The 20,447-nt window shown below is 48.0% G+C and overlaps 1 protein-coding gene across 4 annotated transcripts in view; it reads right to left on the bottom strand.

The window, feature by feature from the left end:
• The window catches only part of SSH1 (slingshot protein phosphatase 1), a 77,090-nt gene that overhangs the window by 7,780 nt on the left and 48,863 nt on the right, over window positions 1-20,447 (bottom strand). For 2 of the 4 annotated variants that reach the window (XM_032168771.2, XM_058425430.1), the window contains 8 exons: window positions 20,149-20,214; window positions 18,106-18,300; window positions 16,789-16,882; window positions 15,541-15,669; window positions 12,823-12,869; window positions 11,292-11,438; window positions 9,551-9,751; window positions 2,512-3,058 (listed from right to left, as the gene is read on the bottom strand). In XM_032168771.2, the coding sequence (XP_032024662.1) occupies window positions 2,512-3,058; window positions 9,551-9,751; window positions 11,292-11,438; window positions 12,823-12,869; window positions 15,541-15,669; window positions 16,789-16,882; window positions 18,106-18,300; window positions 20,149-20,214 (1,426 nt within the window). Of the gene's footprint in view, window positions 1-2,155; window positions 3,059-9,550; window positions 9,752-11,291; window positions 11,439-12,822; window positions 12,870-15,540; window positions 15,670-16,788; window positions 16,883-18,105; window positions 18,301-20,148; window positions 20,215-20,447 lie in introns of those variants that run through there. The other 2 variants (XM_032168773.1, XM_058425429.1) reach the window with 2 other exon arrangements.

The raw sequence follows: 20,447 nt of genomic DNA, 5'->3' as shown, positions 1-20,447 counted from the left end.
CCACCCCACCTGCACAGGACTATAGGCTGGAGGGCAGGACAAGGCAGGAGGGCAACAGGGCTCTGTCTCTCTCTCTTTCAAACAGATAGAGACACGGTCCTACTATGTTGCCCAGGCTGGTCTCGAACTCCTGGGCTCAAGTGATCCTCCTGCCTCGGCCTCCCAAAGTGCTGAGATTACAGGCGTGAGCCACTACACCCCGCCAGCTCTGTCTCAACACCTCCTTACGTCCTTGCCCCATCCTCTGAGCCACTTTGATCCCAGCCTCCCAACTTCCCCTGTTACCCCACCAGCCTGCCTGTAGACCACAGCCAGAGGGGGCTCATCACCCGCCTGCTTAAAGGCCCCGCCATGACTTCCAGGGGTTTTTTTTTTTTTTTAAATGGAGTTTCGCTCTTGTTGCCCAGGGTGGAGTGCAACTGCGTGATCTCGGCTCACTGTAACCTCCGCCTCCCAGGTTCAAGCAATTCTCCTGCCTCAGCCTCCTGAGTAGCTGGGATTACAGGCATGCACCACCACGCCCAGCTAATTTTATATTTTTAGTAGAGATGGGGTTTCACCATGTTGGTCAGGCTGGTCTCGAACTCCTGACCTCAGATGATCTGTCCACCTCGGCCTCTCAAAGTGCTGGGATTACAGGCGTGTGGCACCATGCCCAGCTAATTTTGTATTTTTAGTAGAGACAGGGTTTCACCATGTTGGTCATGCTGGTCTCGAACTCCTGACCTCAGATGATCTGCCCACCTTAGCCTCCGAAAGTGCTGGGATTATAAGCGTGAGCCACCGCACCTGGCCCAGGGTTTTATCTCATCTGTCTTTATGGGTATTTGCTTTGTGGTAAGTAGGGAAGTGGGGGAAATCCATAATTAGTATTTGATTTGGAATGCTTTATGGAGGTCGACAGATGCAACTGCCCAGTTTTGTTTGCATTATAACATGCTGTTAATAATAATAAACTGGCTGTATACTTGAATGCATCTGTCAGGACCCCAAGTGCCCCACTTGAGAACCACGGCTGTCCTGTGAGATGGGCAGGTGAAGCCAGAGGGAACGAAGTCAGCAGCAGGGCAAGGGTGGAAGTGGAGACCAGCCTGCATGGCCACCCTTCCACTGAACCAGCCTCTGCTCCTGCATCACTTCCCCCATGGAGGAAGGAAAAGGTTGGCTGCAATTAACCAATTTCTCAGTAAGCACCAGGTTGAAGCTCAAACCTTGTGGCAGATAATCCACTAAAAATGGCAACTCCAAGAGACTAATGGAGTTAAGTATTAGAGTCTAAGTTGGAAGGCTGGATACTTGACAATGTTGGGAAATTACTATATATATATATATATATATATATATATTTTTTTTTTTTTTTTTTTTTAAGACGGAGTCTCGCTCTGTCACCCAGGCTGGAGTACAGTGGCACAAACTTGACTCACTGCAACCTCTGCCTTCTGGGTTCAAGCAATTCTTGTGCCTCAGCCTCCTGAGTAGCTGGGATTACAGGCACACACCATCACACCCAGCTAATTTTTATATTTTTAGTAGAGACAGGCTTTCACCATGTTGGCCAGGATAGTCTCAATCTCCTGACCTCCTGATCCGCCTGCCTCGGCTTCCCAAAGTGCTGGGATTACAGATGTGAGCTACCGTGTCTGGCCCTATCAGTTTTTTAAAAGGTGACAATGGTATTGTGGCTATGTTAACATACTGGAGCATTTATGAATAAAATGATATATCTGAGGCCAAGCGTGGTGACTCAAACCTGTAATTCCAGCACTTTGGGAGGCCAAGGTGGGCAGATGGCTTGAGACCAGACTGGGCAACAGTGAGACCTCATCTCTACAAAAAAACAGAAAAAATTAACCGGGTGTGGTGGCATGCGCCTGTGGTCCCAGCTACTCAGGGGGCTGAGGTGGGAGGATCACTTGGGCCTGGTAGGTCATGGCCGCAGTGAACCGTGATCATGCCACTGTACTCCAGCATGGGCAACAGAGTGAGAACTTGTCTATAGTATGTATCTATCTATATCTATAGTATATACCTATAATAAATATTTTTTAGATATAGGTATCTATATCTAAATCTGGGATTGGTTCCAGAATCATCAGGGGTGTGGGGAAGTGGGTAGGGGTGAGATGAAAAAGAATAGTCATATATCGATAAAGGCTGAAGTTGGCTGATAAATTGTATGTTTTAATTTTACATACACAAAAAGAAATTGAATTGGAAGCTCTGCCCAGGGTATGAATAAGGTACATGGCGTGCAGATATATGTGTTATTCCCAACAGATTCTCTATTTGCTATATAAGGTACGCACTACATACCCACCAGCAGAATCACCCCCTGAAAGAACCCTCAGGTCCCTGGAGATGGGAGCTGGGGGCCCAGGAGAGGCAATAGAAAAAAATCAGCTGGGTGTGGTGGTGGGTGCCTATAGTCCCTGCTACAGAGGCCGAGGTAGGCCAATCAGAGTGGGATGGAAGGGATGGGGTATGCCACCCTGCAGGCCAGGCTCTGCCTACCTCCATGCCATCGGGACAGCTCCTCTTGCTGTTGTTGTTGTTTAGGTTCTCCGAGTTGAGCAGGTTTTGATCGAGCTGGGTTGGAAGCTGCCCCCACCTCCCTGCTCCCAGGCCCTCCTCCCTTTCCATCTCCTCCACCTGCAGCAAGGAGCCACTCTGGCCTTTGGGACTCCCAAACTCTAGTTTCTTCTTCACATCCTTCTCACAGAGTCCGGAACCTTGCTGGGGCTGTCTGGCCGGCCTGTGCACCTCTGCAGGTGGAGCAGCTTCCTCCAACAGAGCCTCCCTCTCTGGATCCTCCAGGTGGACCAAGCTGCCAGTTTCATCCTCGGGGGAAGGCAGAAGGGGGTCTGAGAGTCGCCGGAAACAGCAGGGGAGGGGGGGTCCTAAGCCGGGCTGGGCGGCATCATCCAAGAAGGGCAGCCGGCTTTCCGGGGTGCCATCTGGGGTCTCTGGCAAGAAGTCGCCGGGTCCTGCAGGGTCATCCACAGGCTGCTGGAGGCTGCTGTCTGTCTGCTGACGCCATAGCTTGTTGTGCCGCTGTTTGCTGCGGAGGGAGAGGGTAGAGGAAGGTGAGGGGAGGAGGAGGGTGCCTGGGGGTGCTGGGAAGAGTATGTGGTGAGCCAGTGAGGGGCTGCCCAAGGTCAGGGCGCCAGGGACGATCCATGGCTCATTCAGGTAGAGCCTCTCTCTATTCATTTGTTCCCAAGAAACACAAGGATGAGAAGCAGCACTGGCTCTTAAGTTGTCCAGGCTCGCACAGGAAGCCTGATGTGACTTTCTGCCCGATGACAATGGGGAAGGAACGCGGGGGCGTCTAGACTTCAACCTGTGTATCTGTGTTTAGTGCTGCCTCATTTAATGAACTTTGTCACATCAGTTACGCTCCATCTCTCATTTCTCTGTCAAATAAGAATAACAATGCTCTCCTACCTATATTGTAGGGAAATGAAGGGAATCAAAGTGGAGTATGTACAGATCTATACACGATAATACAACTATACACACACATAATGCACTGGAATGCATTTGGGAAGATCCTGGAAAACTAGAAAGTATTTGTTTGGGTCAGTTTTAAAACAATTTCTTCTACTATGATGATGACACTGTTTTTATAATCCTTTTTTTTTTTTTTTTGAGATGAGGGCCCCGGCAGTGCAGTGTTGTGATCGTGGTTCACAGCAGCCTCAAACTCCTGGGCTCAAGCGATCCTCCCGCTTCACCCTCCCAAGTAGCTAGGGTTACAGGCATGTGACACCATCCCTGGCTAATTTTTACATTTTTTTTTTTTTTTTTTTTGTAGAGACAGAGTCTTGCTATGTTGCCCAAGCTGGTCTTGTACTCCTGGTCTCAAGCGATCCTCCTACCTCAGCCTCCCAAAGTGTTGGGATTACCGGCGTGAGCCACTGCACCAAGCCCTATAATACATTTTTAAAATGTAAGGCATAAAAAAAGTTTACGGTGAAATAAGGTAACTAAGTCACCCTCAAGGACCTTAAAGTAATACCAGTATCACAGGCTTGCGAGGGTTAAGAAGAGAGAGGTAAATGTAAGAGCACAGTGTGAGAGCGCCTCTCTGCTCAGTGTGCACATCCCAGCCAGCAGCTACTCAAGTTCACCGCCACGCTGCTATGAACCCGGCCTGGAGCGCCCGGCTTAGGCTGCAACGGGCACTGAGTGCCTGGCAGGCTCAGGGGGAGGACAGTGAGATGGTCGCTCTTCCTCCTCCTCCTCTGGGCCTTGCCTGGGGACCTGTCCAGCCCTTCTGACAGTGAAGGAGTCCACAGTTGGCCGGCGCTATTCTCTGGACCCTGTTTAACTCTGCCAGGGCACCCTGCATTCCAAAACTTGGCCAAGAAGCTGGTGGACTTCGCCTGTGGCTTCCTTCCAACACCGGCCTGATATCACCCAGGGAGGCCTGCTTCTCGTACAGACTGACCAGAAAAGGAACCGGGAGAAAGTGACGCCCAGCCTCTGGGCTTCCAACTTGACAGCCCGGGGTACTGGAACTATAGCGAGGACCTCCCCCCACCCCGTGTGGGCAAGAGAACCGCAGGGCTTTTTGCACACAGCACCCTGACTCAGACGCTGAGTGGGGGGCCGCGGTGTCCCTCTCCCTCCTGCCGCCCACTGGCTGTGTGACGGGGGACAGGCCAACCTCTCAGCGTCAGCTCCTTATCCCTGCACTGATCCTCGCGAAAGGGGGATAACCTGTACAGAACTTTTTAGGGTGGGAGTTCAGGGACTTTAAGCTACATTTATTATTTACTACAAGCCAGATGTGGAAGTATCTGTAAAGGTAAACTTGTTTAGCACTGCAAAAGGAAAACAAATCTTGGGACCCCAAACTCACTAGGCCAAAGGGAAAAGTCAAGCTGGGAAGTGGGTCACGCAAATCTGCCTCCCATTTTGGTTCCTAAATAAGATGGCTACAAAGGTGAAACGCTACACACCTCCCTCATATCTTGCCCACAAGGAAATTCCTTGCGGTCCCCAAGATCTTTACCCTAAAGCTTTTCTGTTAAAATTCACCATGGCAATGTAAATTGCCCACTATCTTCACAGGTGGGGGGATGGGTGGGAAGGAAGACACAGGACAGAACTCAAAGTCATCCCTCTACCCACCTGACACAAATGCATATCTGATTGTTTCCTCTGCCCTATTGTCTGTTACGCAAAAACGCAGATTCACTGAGCCAGACGAAGGCATGCATGACTCTTTTCCCCCTATCCCGTTTCACATGAAAATTGTGCATTTCTCAATATCCCATCCTTTCCCCTTAAAATTTGAAGCCCTCAAAATTATCTGAGGAGAAAGGCATAGACCTGTCTCCCGGGTGCGCATCCTTAACATTGGCAAATAAACCTCCTAAAATGATTGAGACTTGCCTCGGTCATTTTGCTTGATTGACAGACAGCACTCATGCAAACCTCACAGCAGCCCTATTGGGTGGGTATTCTTTAAAAAAAATTTTTTTTTTTTTTTTTGAGGTGAAGTCTCACTCTGTCACCCAGGCTGGGGTGCAGTGGTATGATCTCAGAACCTCTGCCTCCCGGGTTCAAGTGATCCTCGTGCCTCAGCCTCCTGAGTAGCTGAGATTACAGGCACGTGCCACCACACCTGGCTAATTTTTTTTTGTATATTTTTAGAAGAGATGGGGTTTCACTATGTTGGCCAGGCTGGTCTCAAACTCCTGACCTCAGCTGATCCACCTGCATCGGCCTCCCAAAGTGCTGGGATTACAGTGCCTGACCCTCAATTTTTTTTTTTTACAGCTAAAATACATATAACATAAAATTTGGGCCAGGTGTGGTGGTCTAGCACTTTGGAAGGCTGAGGTGGAAGGATAGATTGAGCCCAGGAGTTTGAGACCAGCCTGGGCAACATACCGAAACCTTGTCTCTACAGAAAAAATATAAAAAATTAACCGGGTATTGTGGTGTGCACCTGTAGTCCCAGCTGCTTGGGGGGCTGAGGTGGGAGAACCATTTAAGCCTGGGAGGTTGAGGTGTTATGATCATACCCTGCACTCCGGCCTGGGTGACAGAGTGAGACCCTGTCTCAAAAAAATAAATAAAATTTGCCACCCTGACCACTTTTTATTTATATATTTAAAAAATTTTTAAGTATTTCTTTTTGAGAAAAAGTCTCACTCTGTTGCTCAGGCTGGAGTGCAGTGATGCAATCATGGCTCACTGCAGTCTTGAACTCCTGGTCTCCCAGGTTCAAGCCATTCTCCCGCCTCAGCCTTCCAAGTAGCTGGGATTACAGGTGCACGTCACCACACCCAGCTAATTCTTGTATTTTTAGTAGAGACGGGGTTTAACCTTGTTGGTCAGACTGGTCTCGAACTCCTGACCTCAAGTGATCCACCTGCCTCAGCCTCTTAAGGTGCTGGGATTACGGGCATGAGCCACCGCACCCGGCCTCATTTTGACCACTTCTAAGTGTACATTAAATACATTCATAATGTTATGCAACCATCACCACCATCCAGAGAGCCTCTAGACTAGAGTCTCCAGAATGCTCTGTCTCTGGCAAAGCTGAAATTCGGTACCCGTTGAACAGTAACTACCCATTCCCTTCTTTTTTTTTTTTTGAGACGGAGTCTCACTCTGTCGCCCAGGCGGGAGTGCAGTGGCGCAATCTCGGCTCACCGCAAGCTCTGCTTCCTGGGTTCACACCATTCTCCTGCCTCAGCCTCCCGCGTAGCTGGGACTACAGGCGCCCGCCATCACACCCGGCTAATTTTTTCTGTATTTTTAGTAGAGACGGGGTTTCACTGTGTTAGCCAGAATGGTCTCGATCTCCTGACCTTGTGATCCGCCCGCCTTGGCCTCCCAAAGTGCTGGGATTACAGGCGTGAGCCACTGCGCCCGGCCCCCATTCCCTTCTTCCAGTCCCTGGCAACCACCATTCTACTCTCTGTCTCTGTGACTTTGACTTCTCTAAGTATCTCATATGCATGGAAACATACAGTAGTTCTCTTTTTGTGATTTGCTTATTTCACTTAGCACAATGTCATGAAGGTTCATGACTGTCGTAGCCTGTGTCAGTCTTTCCTTCCTTTTTAAGGCTGTGTAATATCCCATTGTATGAATATGTCACGTTTTATTTGTTCATTCATCCATCAATGAACACGTGGGTTGCTTCCACTTTTTGGCTATCATGGATAATGTTGCTATAAGCACTAATGTACAAATATCTCTCCGAGACTCTGCTTTCAATTGTTTTGGATATATTTCCACAAGTGGAATTGCAGGATGATATAATAATTTTATTTATTTATTTATTTTTTAGACCAAGTTTTGCTCTTGTTGCCCAGGCTGGAGTGCAATGGCATGATCTCGGCTCACTGTAACCTCCACCTCCCGGGTTCAAGCGATTCTCCTGCCTCAGCCTCCTGAGTAGCTGGGATTACAGGTGCATGCCACCACACCCAGTTAATTTTGTATTTTTAGTAGAGATGGGGTTTCTCCATGTTGGTTAGGCTGGCCTTGAACTCCTGACCTCAGGTGATCCACCTGCCTGGCTCTCCCAAAGTAGTGGGATTATAGGCATAAGCCACCATGCCTGGCCCCTAATTTTCTGAAGAACCACCATACTGTTTTCCACAGCACCTGTACCATTAACATCCACATTAAGGTAAGCATTCATTGTTTTTTTTGTTTGTTTTCTTTTTCAGACAGGGTCTGGTTCTGTTACCCAGGCTGGAGTGCAGTGGCACAATCTCAGCTTACTGCAACCTCTGCCCCCTGGGCTCAAGCAACCCTCTGATCTCAGCATCCCAAGCAGCTAGGACCACTGGCGCACGCCACCACACTTGAATTTTTTTTTGTACTTCCAGTAGAGACAGGGTCTCAGCATGTTGCCAATGACAGCAATAGGAGGCAGAGAAATTCTAGGCAGACAGGGATGGGTCCCTGGCAAAACCCCACCTTCAAGCCGAAAAGCCTGAAACCTGTGTCCCAGAGTAAGAGCACCCATCCCTGTGTGCCTGCTCTCTCCCAACTGGCTCTTTCTGAATAATGTCTTTTTACCAATTGAATGTTGCCTTTTCCAAAACTACCTATAGCCCACTCCACCCCCATCCTGTGCCTATAAAGACCCCAGACTCAGCTGGCAGAGAGAAGCAGCAGCTGGACGTCAGGAAGAAGTGCCTGGATGTCAGACAGAGGCAGCTTGATTTTAGAAGATGGAGGCTGGACGAGGCAGAGAGGTGGCTTGACCTCAGGGGAGAGCGACCTTCCCTTCCTATCCCCTTTCCAGCTCCCCTCTCTGAGGGCTGCTTTCATCACTCAATAAAATTTTCTCCACATTCACTATTCTTCAATTCGCCCATGTGACCTCATTTCTCTTGAGCACTGGACAAGAATTCAGGACACACCAGGTGTGAGTACCCAAAAATGCTGTCACATTGGCCCTTTGCCCTCACTGGCAGAAGGCAGCTGCCTCACACGATGAAGCAAAGGGCCCACTGAGCTGGTAATACACTGCTATCTGTGGACGGCAGAGCTAAAGGAGTATTATAACACACCCTCTGAGGCCTTAGGGTCACAGGCACCCCCACCTGGATGCTGCCATGGGGCCTGCACAGAGTTCACTCCTGCCAGCGCCAAAGAGGCCGGTTCCTCCACTTGCTCACTCCAGTTCCTGCACTAATTCGCTTGTACGCTCCCTCCCGTGAGGGGTTGAGTGGGGCAGGCTGAGTAAATGAGGCACCTCTGTCACGTGTCCCAAAAAGGGGTCAAGAAAATATACTGCATCAGCAAGGCTGGTCTCGAACTCCTGAGCTCAAGCGATCCACCCTCCTTGGCATCCCAAAGTGTTGGGATTACAGGTGTGAGCCACCACACCTGACCTCAGTGTTTTAAAAAGCATTTTTGTTTAAGAGATGGGGTCTTGCTCTGTCATGCAGGCTGGAGTCCAGTAGCACGATCACATTCATTGCAGCCTCAAACTGCTGGGCTCAAGCAATCCTCCCATCTCAGTTTTCTGAGCAGCTGGGACTACAAGTGCATGTCCCAGGCCCGGCTAAGGTGGGCATTAATTCTTAACTCAGAAGAGGGAACTGAGGCTCGGGAAGACTGATGGGCTTGCCCTGACTTGCCCTGCTCATCAGTGGTGGAACCTGGTTGCTGTGCCTCTCCAAGTCCTTGGCTTTTCCTGCAGCAAAGCTGGTGCACAGGGCTTGGCACAAAGCAGATGCCCAGGAAGCAAGATGCACACGTGCTTACGCCACACACACGAGGCCAGGCCTTGGCTTAGAACCTAGGCACCATTCCCTCCAGCAGCAAAACCAGCTTTATGTGTGTGCCAAGAAAATCAAAACAGATCCCTCCTGGAAACTACTCATCAAAGCCCAAACAATAGTTGTTTTTCTCAAACTGACTCCCCCTGAGAGGCAGGATTTTGGCTGCGGAAGTGGCTGCTGGGCCGAATGGGAGCATGCTCTGCTGCCGACAGAGGCCTGGCTGGCTTGGCCGCATGGCCACTCCAGCTCCGCCTGCCAACCCTTCTCTCCAGGCAGGCACCCACCTTGCATCCAAGATGCCTTCATACTCAGACAGCTGCCTCATAAAGCCCGCGTTGGGGCGCGTGATGCTGCGCTTCTGCTTCACATAGTTATATGCTTTTTCCAGGGGCCAGCCGAATTCTTTCATTGCATAGGCTATGACAGTGGAGGCCGAGCGACTCACGCCCATTTTGCAATGCACCAGGCACTTGGAATGGTTCCTCCTGCAGGGGTGGGAGCAGTTGGGGAGGAGGGATGGGGGAGAAGCAGTGGGGAAGGAGTTACAAAGCTCCAACAACTTCATTCTCTCAGGTTTTACCCGAATCATTTTTTAAAACCCTGTAGTTATCTTACTGCCGAAATCCTCCTACGTCTTAATGTTTACGGAACAGATGTCCACACACTCTCTAAAGGAAATACCACCACTGTAGAATCAATTAGCACACAATGGGATATCAAAAGAAATCTGTTCTGGCCTGGCCATGTTTTGTTTGCAGGGAGAGCTTCAATATTTGGCTGCCTTCAGGGACCAAGTGAGAATCTTCTCACATGGCTGGGATGGGCTAGGGGACCGAAAGCCCTTTCCTGGGATGAGAGTGGGCAGCTAACGGGATTTCTGCAAGAGCTACTCAGCTGCTACAGCAGATGGAGACGGTGGATGAGTTACTGCAGAAAAATGGGGTCAGCAAACTGAAAGCTGCAAGGCCCTGGGGAGAACGAGATGCTCTTCAGACAGGAGGGCCAGGGAGCAGGAGTAAGGGCGGCCGCAAGGAAAAGCCAGGAGTGGGAGATGGGGCTGGCCCGTTATTTGTAAGGAGGCAGTGCTGGCCCAGACCTGGCTGATTTACCAGATATGGCCCAGGGGACAGTGTTTCTTTAAGTATCACTTGCTCAAGAATGTGAGGGAGGGCCAGGCCAGTAAGGGCAGCACCTGCAAAACTTTATTTGTACAGAAGGCAGACCCACCAGGTGGGAGCCGGCTCTGGTTTCCTATACCCCAAGCTTGAAATTCTCCTGCAAATCTCAGTGGGGTTTTCTCCCCCTAACTGCTGGTCTGAAGTCTCCATCAAGGGAGTCTTGAGTTTGTCTCCCGGGAATATAAGGGAACTAAGATTTGGTTAAGGACACATCATGTGGCTTTGACCCAGAGGGAGACAAAGCAGAAGAGGGTGATTGTCTTGACAGCATCTCAAAGGGTTCTTTCTGTTCTTGACTTAAAAAGGCAGAGCTGTTTCGCAGGGGAATAAAATGAGCACCAGAGACAGGTGAAACCACTGACGGGCTCAGGGGCAGTGGGGGCTGGCCATGACCTCCGATGTGCTGTCCTGTTCCATGCGACAGTAACTCAGGGAGGGAAGATGGGCCGTATTCTTAGGGAAACAGTCCCAAAGAAGCTCTAAGTCCGTGTCCGTGCATGTCATCCCCTAGCTCTCCTTTGGCTCAGTGACTTCCTAGGGGTGGGGCCCCTGAGTGTCCACTTGGTATCTGGGGCTTGCCTGGAATCAGAGCTGATGATGACAACTGGGGTCAAGTGTCGCAATCAAAGATAGGTGGGAGAGACTAAGCTCAATAGGAACTCTACCTGAAGAGGACCAACCACTTTTCTCCTTTGGTGCTTGGCGTCCTGCGACTAAAAGCAAAGGTCCATCCCACATCAAGTCCCCTCCCACCAGCCGACTCCTGCATCTGTAGTCCCGTTCATTCCCACTCTCCCAGCCTCAGCAGGTTGGTTTCATCCTCAGCCCCGCCTCTCTGCCCACTTACTTCGCTTTGTTTATAAAATGATATGCTTCGTTCCAGTGGGCGAGGAGGTCTGTGGTCTCTTCATCGTAGACTCGGATGTTATGATACGCAAATAAGCCAGGAAAAAAATTATCAATTTCTCTGGTAACATTTAAAATGTAATCAACCCTGCAATGAGAAAAAAGTAAGAAACAAATTTGGAGAATCTGAATGAGAAAGAAAAGCAAGGTAATAAAAACTGGCAGAGAAAAGAAAAGGAAACACACATTAACCAAGGGTCATATGTTCGTGGCGGGACTTTGGTTTTTCCTTAATAGCTACGTTTTTTGGTATTTTATAAATGCCCTCTCGATGGTGAGAATGTGTTATATTTATACTAAGAAACCAAATTATTTTAAAGACCTTATAAAAAGAAAACTCAGTTTAAAGCATTCTGGAAAATTAAATATATGTATTACTTAAATTTATAACTATTCATGACTATTATGAATATACAGAGGCTTAAAAAAATCCCAGCGTCTTCACTCTTAGAGAGCTAAAAAGCAAATTATATCCATCCATTATCTATATCCTTGGGAATTGCCTTAAATCCTTTTTTGAAAAAAGGCAAGATAGATAAGTATTTGACAGGGTCTGCTAACCCAGGTTCTGTAGTTCTCTAAACTTAATCAATACTTTTACTTCTGGAAGAAAATAATGTCAGGAGTTAGAAAACATCTCAAATAGGTTTCATAATATTTAGACATGCTTAAAAAATATCTAAGAAAATCATTAATTTATTCCCAGCAAGACGAAAGCACAGAAGAGTATATGCCCTTATGTTTTAAGAATACTTTCTGTTGAAAGAATGCATCTTAACCGGTAGTTCTAAAGACGTATTTTAAGATTTGTTTAGTCTTGATTTTTAAACGTGGTAATTCTAGAATGTCATCATGTCAGGCCCACAGAACGGTGATTTTGTGGCTGTGTTGTTTAAAAAAAAAAAAAAAAGTCCAGACATCTGTTCTTGAAGGTCTAGATTGAAACATTTTTCATCCCTGCTGAGTGTCAGACTACGACAGGCATATGCTTCTGGCGGACACTGAGCGTAAAGTTGCAAGATTCCCACCAGGCCCCAAAGCATTAGCTCAGATAGAGCCCAAAGTGGCCCAGGGATCAGGGTTGCTGACTAACGAAACAGCCAGCAGACCTCTGCATCCACACTAGGGTTTGCAGCAACTGTGCGGGGCAGGGAGGCGGGGTGCGGGGGAGGCAGCACAGAGCCTAATCAATATCCAGGCGGTCCTACAGCAATTAGAGTGTAATTTTAAGTTTTCCTCAACCCACACAATCACGCGAGACTTCAGCACAATCTAAACTCCATGAATTATTCAGGGCGTGGTGTTTGGAAGCACATCTGTTTAGCTATGCACATCAACCCCTGGCAGCCACTTCAGAGACCAGGGTGCAGGCAATTACAGGCAGGCAGCCCCAAGGTCTCCCCCTCCATGGCAGAGTGGAGGGTTTCTAAGCTGCCTGGAAGGACAGGGAAAGACAAGGGGAGGAGACTCACCCTGAGCCCTGCAGTTCCTCCAGATTGGATGCATTCCATTCAGAGCCCTGGGAGACAGATCACACAAACTCCTGTGAGTGTCACATGTCAGCCTCAGAGCTGCTCAGGGGATGCATGGTTTGCCCTAGCTCTGGCGGTGAGGTCTTATTTCATGGCCCCATTGGCCTCAGAGAACAGAGAGAACCAGCGGCTGATATTCAAGGAGGTTCCCGAGTGAGTACTCACAGCATGAGAGGAAGGGAGGGAGGGACGAGGGAGGGAAGGGTCCCGGCCCTCACTGGCCCCTTGGCCTTAGGGAAACAGCAAGTCCAGGAAAATCTGCTCTCCATCTCCCCACTTCCTTTCCTAAGAGTCCAGTGGGGTCCTGTAAGCAGAGGCAATGACCTGCAACCTCCTACCCAGGGAAGGGCACGTTCACAAGCCACTAATTACAGCAGGAATCATTCTACCTTCTGGGAAGTATTTTGGCAATACTGAAAAAGTTCCCACCCTCTGACCCAGTAATTCCACTTACAAAAAGCTATCCTGAGGAAATTATCAGAACTCACACAGTGATTTAGGTAGGAGGATATTTATAATTATTTGTAATAAACCAGTGGAAACCACCCAAACGTCCAATGGGAAAAAATGAGTAAAAGAAATGAGCCTGGATCTTCATGATGGAGTCTTTAAAACAAATAAATTTTGCAGAGTATTATATGACACAGGCAAATACCATGTAAGGAAAAAAAATTTTAAAAGAGAGGAGGATACAGGACTATATAAACATAAACAGTATGATCCTTTCCTTCTCTGTTTCTTTTTAAAGACGCTATATATGCATTTAAAAAACCCAAAAAAACAGAAGATGGGAAAATAAATATGCCAAAATGTTAACAGGGACTACCTCTGGATTTGTGAGATTGTGAATGCTTTTTTCTTCTTTAGATTTATTTCTATTTTCAGACTTTCTGCAACATGTTTTAATTTAGTACTTTTAAAAAATGGTATCATTGAAAAACCTTCCACTCCCAAGCATTCAAAGGACATGGAATGGGGGAAAAAAAAGAAAACAAAAAATGATCACTTTCCTCTTACGAAATGCAAACAACATAGTGTCATAAAGAGCAAAAGAATCCAGCTTTGTCTTCCTTGAAACTTCCTTTCCTAAGTTCCCAAGAGGGCAGACCCCTCAGCACCAGGGGTGGCAGGGCCCTGAGCAAGCTGGCAATGTGCGACACTAGCTGAATTTTCATATTTGAGGGAGAGGCCCAAACATAAAAATTCCTTTAGTATCTCTCATGGAAAAAGTGACATAAAGCACCGAACCACACCAAAAAAATTACGCGAGTGCCGCTGAAGCTGTGAGCGTCCTCTTGCTGTGACTGCCACCTAGTGGAGAAAGATAGGACGAAGGTGTCTTCTGTTCCCTTCTCACCAGGGAAATCAACAGACTTCCAGGGAGATCAGTGCCCAGGACTGCCCACAGCTTTCAAATCCACACATGTACATACATTTTAATCAATAACTATGAAATCTATGTAGATTTGTACACAAAAATATATTAAAAATATACATATCTACATAGATATGACATATACATAACCCTTAATTACTTCCTACAGAAAACAAAGTCATTCTTGTCTCTAGCAGTAAATTTACTTCATTAGCTTTCCCAGGAAGCACTTTCTCCTCTAACAATGGTTACCATTAGTTAGCACCTACAAAAACTGCACTCGGTGCTTTAAATATGTATTTTTTATTTTATTTTATTAAAAAAATATTTTTTAGAGACAAGGTCTCACTATGTTGCCCAGGCTGGCTTCAAACTCCTAGGCTAAAGCTATCCTCCCACCTCAGCCTCCTGAGTAGCTGGGACTACAGGCATAAGCCGCTGTGCCCAGTTTGTATTTTACTTAATTCTTATAGTCATCCCTTGGGGTATAGGATGAAGAAAAAAAGAGGGAAAGTGACTTCTTCCAAGTCACATAGCCGCTGAGGCTGAGGAGTGCGAACCCGGGCCCTGGTGGGCCCTGATTTTCGTTACACCACTAGGCCTCTCTAATTTTAGTAACGTGCCTTCCTCTATAGCCTCTCTGACTTTGAAAACTTGCCAGTTGCCTTCTATGGAGATTCACAGCATTAAGACAATCTGAGCTAGCCGTGGAGGTGCACAGAAATCAGTACAACCCACCCAGAACTATAGGACCAGGGTGAGGGCTTCCAGCGGCCCTGGAGCCGTGCATGGAAAAGCTGTCTGGACAAGCTCAGCGGGAGCTCCGTGTCAGCTGTATGATCTCTCCTCCCTGTTGTTTCTCATGTCTCAGGGTGCCTAGGCATAATTCTGGGGTTTGGTGAGGACACTTCCTTTAGTAACTGGGGTTTTTTAGCCCACAAACCACTTGGAAGTAACTGGATGGGGCCTATGTGTTAGTGGCTAAGAAGACAAAGGATTTGCGAGAGTCCGAAACACATGCCAGTTGACTACGCCAAATAGCTCCCAAACAACTCCCCGCAGCTCAGCTAGGAGCCACGTCTCAAACAGCTGGTTCAGGAGCAGATGAGCAGGCTGCAGGCCAGAGAGGGGGCCAAAGAGGGGAGCTCCTGCCAGCCAGGATGGAGGCTCTGGCAACTCAAGTTTTTTGCCTGCTTTTTCTCCCGGACTTGCTACAAACTCCAAACAACCAGGGTCTGATTTATGTCCCCCAAACCAGATACTGCCAGGGCCACGCCTCTTACGAGATAAAGATGATCGAAGATAAGGGAGGGCTTGTCCATCTGTCCCAAGATAAGTAGCATCTCATTGTCTATGAATTCCTTGAATTCCTTCAAGTTACAATTCATCTGTTTCTCTAATTCATTACGAATCTGTGGAGTAGAAAATATTAGGAAAAGTGATTTGTTAAAGAAAACAATCATCCACCTCAAAAGAATTAAAGTTACAATGCAAACTGCCTATTTCCAAAAAAGGTGGGTGATTTTTCTCTTTCAGAGTAATACATTTAGATACACGCAACATACATGCGTCGGTGGCAGGAATGCAGGCTACTCAGCTTAGAAGTAAACTCAACTGGGTAAAGTTTATTAGTTCAAATAAGGAATTTGATTTCCATGAGATCTCTTCTACCAAGTTTAATGCGCTTTTACTTTTATAATTAAATGTCAAATACATCAAATAATCTAAAATCGGTTCTATCTTTCTTGGAAAGATATCACGATATGATTTTTTTTAAATGTATTCATTAATTAAAAGACAGGGCTGGATGGAGCGGCTCACGCCTGTAATCCTGGCACTTTGGGAGGCCTTGGTGGGAGGATTGCTTGAGGCCAGGAGTTCAAGACCAGCCTGGTCAACACAGGAAGACCAAGTCTCTTAAAAAAAAAAAAAAAAAAAAAATTATAAATGAACTTTTAAAATGTCAATTTTAACTTCTTAGATCCACCCAGTTTAATCTCTCATTATAATTCATTGCATGCTTTGAATAAAAAGCAATGGAAAAAAAAGTGATCCAGGAAAAAACATGAAAAGGTAAAAAGGTAGAGAGAAATTATTCTAGAATTTGATACTTGCAGGTCAAGCTGTCATCCTGTGGAGAAATAAGTCTGCTGTCTCTTCCATAAAACCCAAGGTAACAGGGAGCAGAAGAGAGAACAAGGGGGTGTTATTAAAACAGGTCAATGCTTCTCAGTGCAGTCTGTGGATCTCATGGACTTCTCCCCAAAGGCTATATAGGTGAGGCTCACAAAGGTCAAGAAATTTGCTCAATGTCTCATAGCTGATAAGTGGCAGATCTGGACTCAAACTGGAGTCTGACTCCGAGGCCTGCTACGATTGTAGAACGAGGCAGAAAAAAGCCTCCGGGGGCTGATACCAGAGGACAGGTAAAGACAACAAGGTGTTGGGCCTGCTTTTGCTGCACTTTCGGGAGCAGGACACATGGAGGCTGCATGACCTCTGACCTGCAATGAAGAGAGGAGTTGTCTTACCTCTTTGGAAGTCACATTTTCTAGATCCTGGCTCATCATGATGCTTCGGAGCTTGGCTTTGATGAGGCGCTCGGTCCTTTCCCCTTCAGTGGGCCTGGAAAGAAATGACACTTAGGAGAGCAAGGAGCTGTAGAAAGCTTGTGGTCGGAGGTTACAGGAATGCCAAATGCTCCTGGGTCTCAACAGAACACGGCTTGGCACACTTCTTGGTGTGCACGTTCTCAGGCAGTAGGGAGAGGTGCCCAGAAACACGCTGCAGCTCTAGAACTCCCACGGGAGTCAACAGAGCAGGGAGCAGGTCAAGTGGGGAGAGGACAGTGTGGAAACTCACTCCTTGCTCAGATGCTCTTAGGGCAGGATGCTGGGATGCCCAGCGCAACATCCCCAGGCCCCTGGGCCCTTGAGTCTCTGCTCGAACACATCTGGGCATGAGCATCTCACTGTCTCAAGGCAGCCCGGCCCAGCTGCAGCAGATCCCATTATCCCCTTCTTCCTTAGAATCAAAATCTGGGTATTTCCCTGCTCTGGTTTTAACTCTAGGGGACACACAGACCAGGATAATCCTTCTTCCCCGTGGGGAATCTTCAACTATTCAAAGCCAACTATCCTTCCTCCGTGATTTCAAGGCCCTCTCCTAATGTGGCTTCCCGTACTTCAGGTCTCTGCCCTCTGAACACGCTGTGGTTTATCCATAGTCTTCCCAAAATGCAGTGTCCTGGAGGAACACCACGCTGCGGGAGCAGGGTCCTGACCCCGAGGGGAGGGGCGACCAGCATTCTCCCTAACTAGACTTCAGCGAGTGTGGCCTCTCCACATCAGCACTGTCGTAGGTCACACGACACAGGTCATGTGGTTCACCACGGCTGCTGCTAAGGCAGGCTGCCCTCACCAGTTGTGTTTCTGGATCCAAGGAAGCAGAGGACACATTCCTAACTCTCCTCAGAGCAGAGCGGGAGGATCTGGGAATTAAGTCTCTGGTAATCTGAAGAGAAAAGGCCAGACCACACAGCTCTGCAAAGAGTTGGGGACACAAAGGGCCACACATGCCTTTGAGAGTCTAATGGGAGTTATGGACCCTGTCCCCAGAAATGCATTCACCAAATTCATCAGTAATTTTTTTTTTTTTTTGCATGGGACAGGGGCCTGTGTCACAGATCTCTGCTTTAAACGCTGGTTCTGAGAAAGCTAGGGCTCTCACTCAAGGGACTCCAGGGGCGGTGTGGCCCAGTGCAGGTTCAGGCTCGGGCACAGGGCAGGTGGGGGAGAGGCAGGTGCCTGTGGGCTTGGGTGTGCTCACACCGGAGGCGCTGCACTTACTTGTCCACAAACAGCGCGGGGGAGTCGGGCCGTGTGGACTCCAGGTCCTGCATGGCGTTCCACTCGTTGATGCAGCTCTGTTCGGAGCTGATGCAGCTCTCATAGTAGGTAGCCCAGATGAGAGCTACGCCCCCGGGGAAGTAGTTGTGCCTCCGGGCCACTTCGCAGGCCTTGTGAAGCACCTGCAGGGCAGACCTGGGGCGAGGAGAAGACAGGGTCAGCCCTGGGAAGGCACAAGAGATGCAGGGTTTTCTCCTCTGACAAAGGGGTTCAAAAATGGGAAGGGAAGGGCAATGATTGATTCGTTGATTATTTCTTTTTGGGACAGAGTATCGCTCTGTCACCCAGGCTAGAGTGCAGTGGCACGTTCTCGGCCCAATGCAATCTCCGCCTCCTGGGTTCAAGCAATTCTCCTGCCTCAGCCTCCCGAGCAGCTGGGACCACAGGCACCTACCACCAAGCCCAGCTAATTTTTGTATTTTTAGGAGAGACAGAGTTTCACAATGTTGGCCAGGCTGGTCTTGAATTCCTAGCGTCAAGTGATCCACCCGCCTCGGCCTCCCGAAGTACTGGGATTACAGGCATGAGCCACCGTGCCTGGCTGAGAAGTGCAGTTTGTAAAGGGCTCACTGTTGGAGTCACACTTACATGTACGGGCGCTGGGGAAAGCATATAGCCTGAAACATTCAGCCTGCCAGGGCACGGAGCTAGTCCCTGGGACATACTCACTGATTGAATCTAAGAGTGGCCAGAACACCCCACATCATTTCCAAAAAGCAGCAGAAACAAACAACAACAAACTACTTCATAACTCTTCCAATCAGGTGGTTCACGGGTTATTTTACAACCCATCAATTAACTCCAGAGAATGAAGAACTGCTCCTGAAGCGTGGTAACCCTGAACATATGTTCATATGACCCACATTGAACATAAGACCCACAATTAACCTTAGCAGCTGGAAGAAAAAGTCTTTAATATGCAACAGAGACATCTGCCTGCATTCTAAATAATTACATTTCCACCCATTCCCCCATCAATGTTCTAATAGCTTAGATGCTTAGATTTCTTAAGGAAACAAGTTCTAGAAAGTCATTTTGATACAGAAACTAACTGAAGAGGTTTGGGGAGCAGACTGGGAAACAATATTAAGAATCTATGTTTTATTTAGTCACCCTCTTTTATTCTTCTTTTTTTTTTTTTTGAGACAGAGTCTCGCTCCATCACCCAGGCTAGAGTGCAGGGGTGTGATCTCGGCTCACAGCAACCTCCATGTCCTGGGTTCAAGTAATTCTCCTGCCTCAGCCTCCTGAGTAGCTGGGACTACAGGTGTATACCATCACACCTGGCTATTTTTTGTATTTTTAGTAGAGACAGGGTTTTGCCATGTTGGCAAGGCTGGTCTCAAACTCCTGACCTCAGGTCATCTGCCCACCGTGGCCTCCCAAAGTGCTGGGATTACAGGTGTGAGCCACCACGCCTAGCCCATTTTACTTCTTTTTACAAAAATATAGGCTGAGGCCAGGTACGGTGGCTCATGCTTGGAATCCCAGCACTTTGGGAGGCTGAGGTAGGAGGACTGCTTGAGGCCAGGAGTTTGAGACTAGACTGGGCAACATAGTGAGACCCCATCTCTAAAAAAAAAAAAAAAAGAAAAGAAAAGTTAGCCGGGTGTGGTGGCGCATGCCTGTAGTCCCAGCTACTTGGGAGGCTGAGGCAGGAGGATCACCTGAGCCTGGGAGGTCAAGGCTGCAGTGAACCATGATCACACCACTGCACCCCAGCCTGGGTGACAGAGAAAGACCTTGTCTCAGAAAAAAAAACAAGAAACCCCAAACCCCCTAAACATTGTGAATATACTTAATGCCGCTAAAAATTGTGCCTTTAAATATGGTGAAAATGGTAAATTTTATGTTACATATATTTTGCGCCTCCCTCAACATGCACATACGTAACGAGCTTCTTGGTAGAAGGGGTTTTTCTATTCATGCTATCAGCTAAGAAAATATTTCTAGGGAGTTAAAAGTCCCTAAAACCACACTTACCACATGGCCTGGACAGACACAGGCTTAAATATGTGCATCCTTCCTGCTGTGCTCACGCTGAACCCACTGAGAATAAAAAACAGAGAGAAAGGTATCTGTGGTGAGAAATCAGCGCCTTGAGTGAAATCACTCTGGCAGGAGGGAGCCAGCCCACCGCACACGCTGGGAACAAGCACATCTCAGGCCACATGATGAGGGATTTTACGGAACCCACTTCGGCAGAGACATGGGCAAGGGCAGCAAAGAGACACATTCTCAGATGAGGAGGGCTTGTTTTTAACCCAGCACTGCGAGTTCCA

This window comes from Hylobates moloch, unplaced genomic scaffold, assembly GCF_009828535.3.
Source record: "Hylobates moloch isolate HMO894 unplaced genomic scaffold, HMol_V3 SCAFFOLD_12, whole genome shotgun sequence".
In the NCBI taxonomy this organism is placed as follows: Eukaryota; Metazoa; Chordata; class Mammalia; order Primates; family Hylobatidae; genus Hylobates; species Hylobates moloch.
Note: the sequence above shows the minus strand (reverse complement) of the source record. Positions and strands in the feature narration are given on the sequence as shown.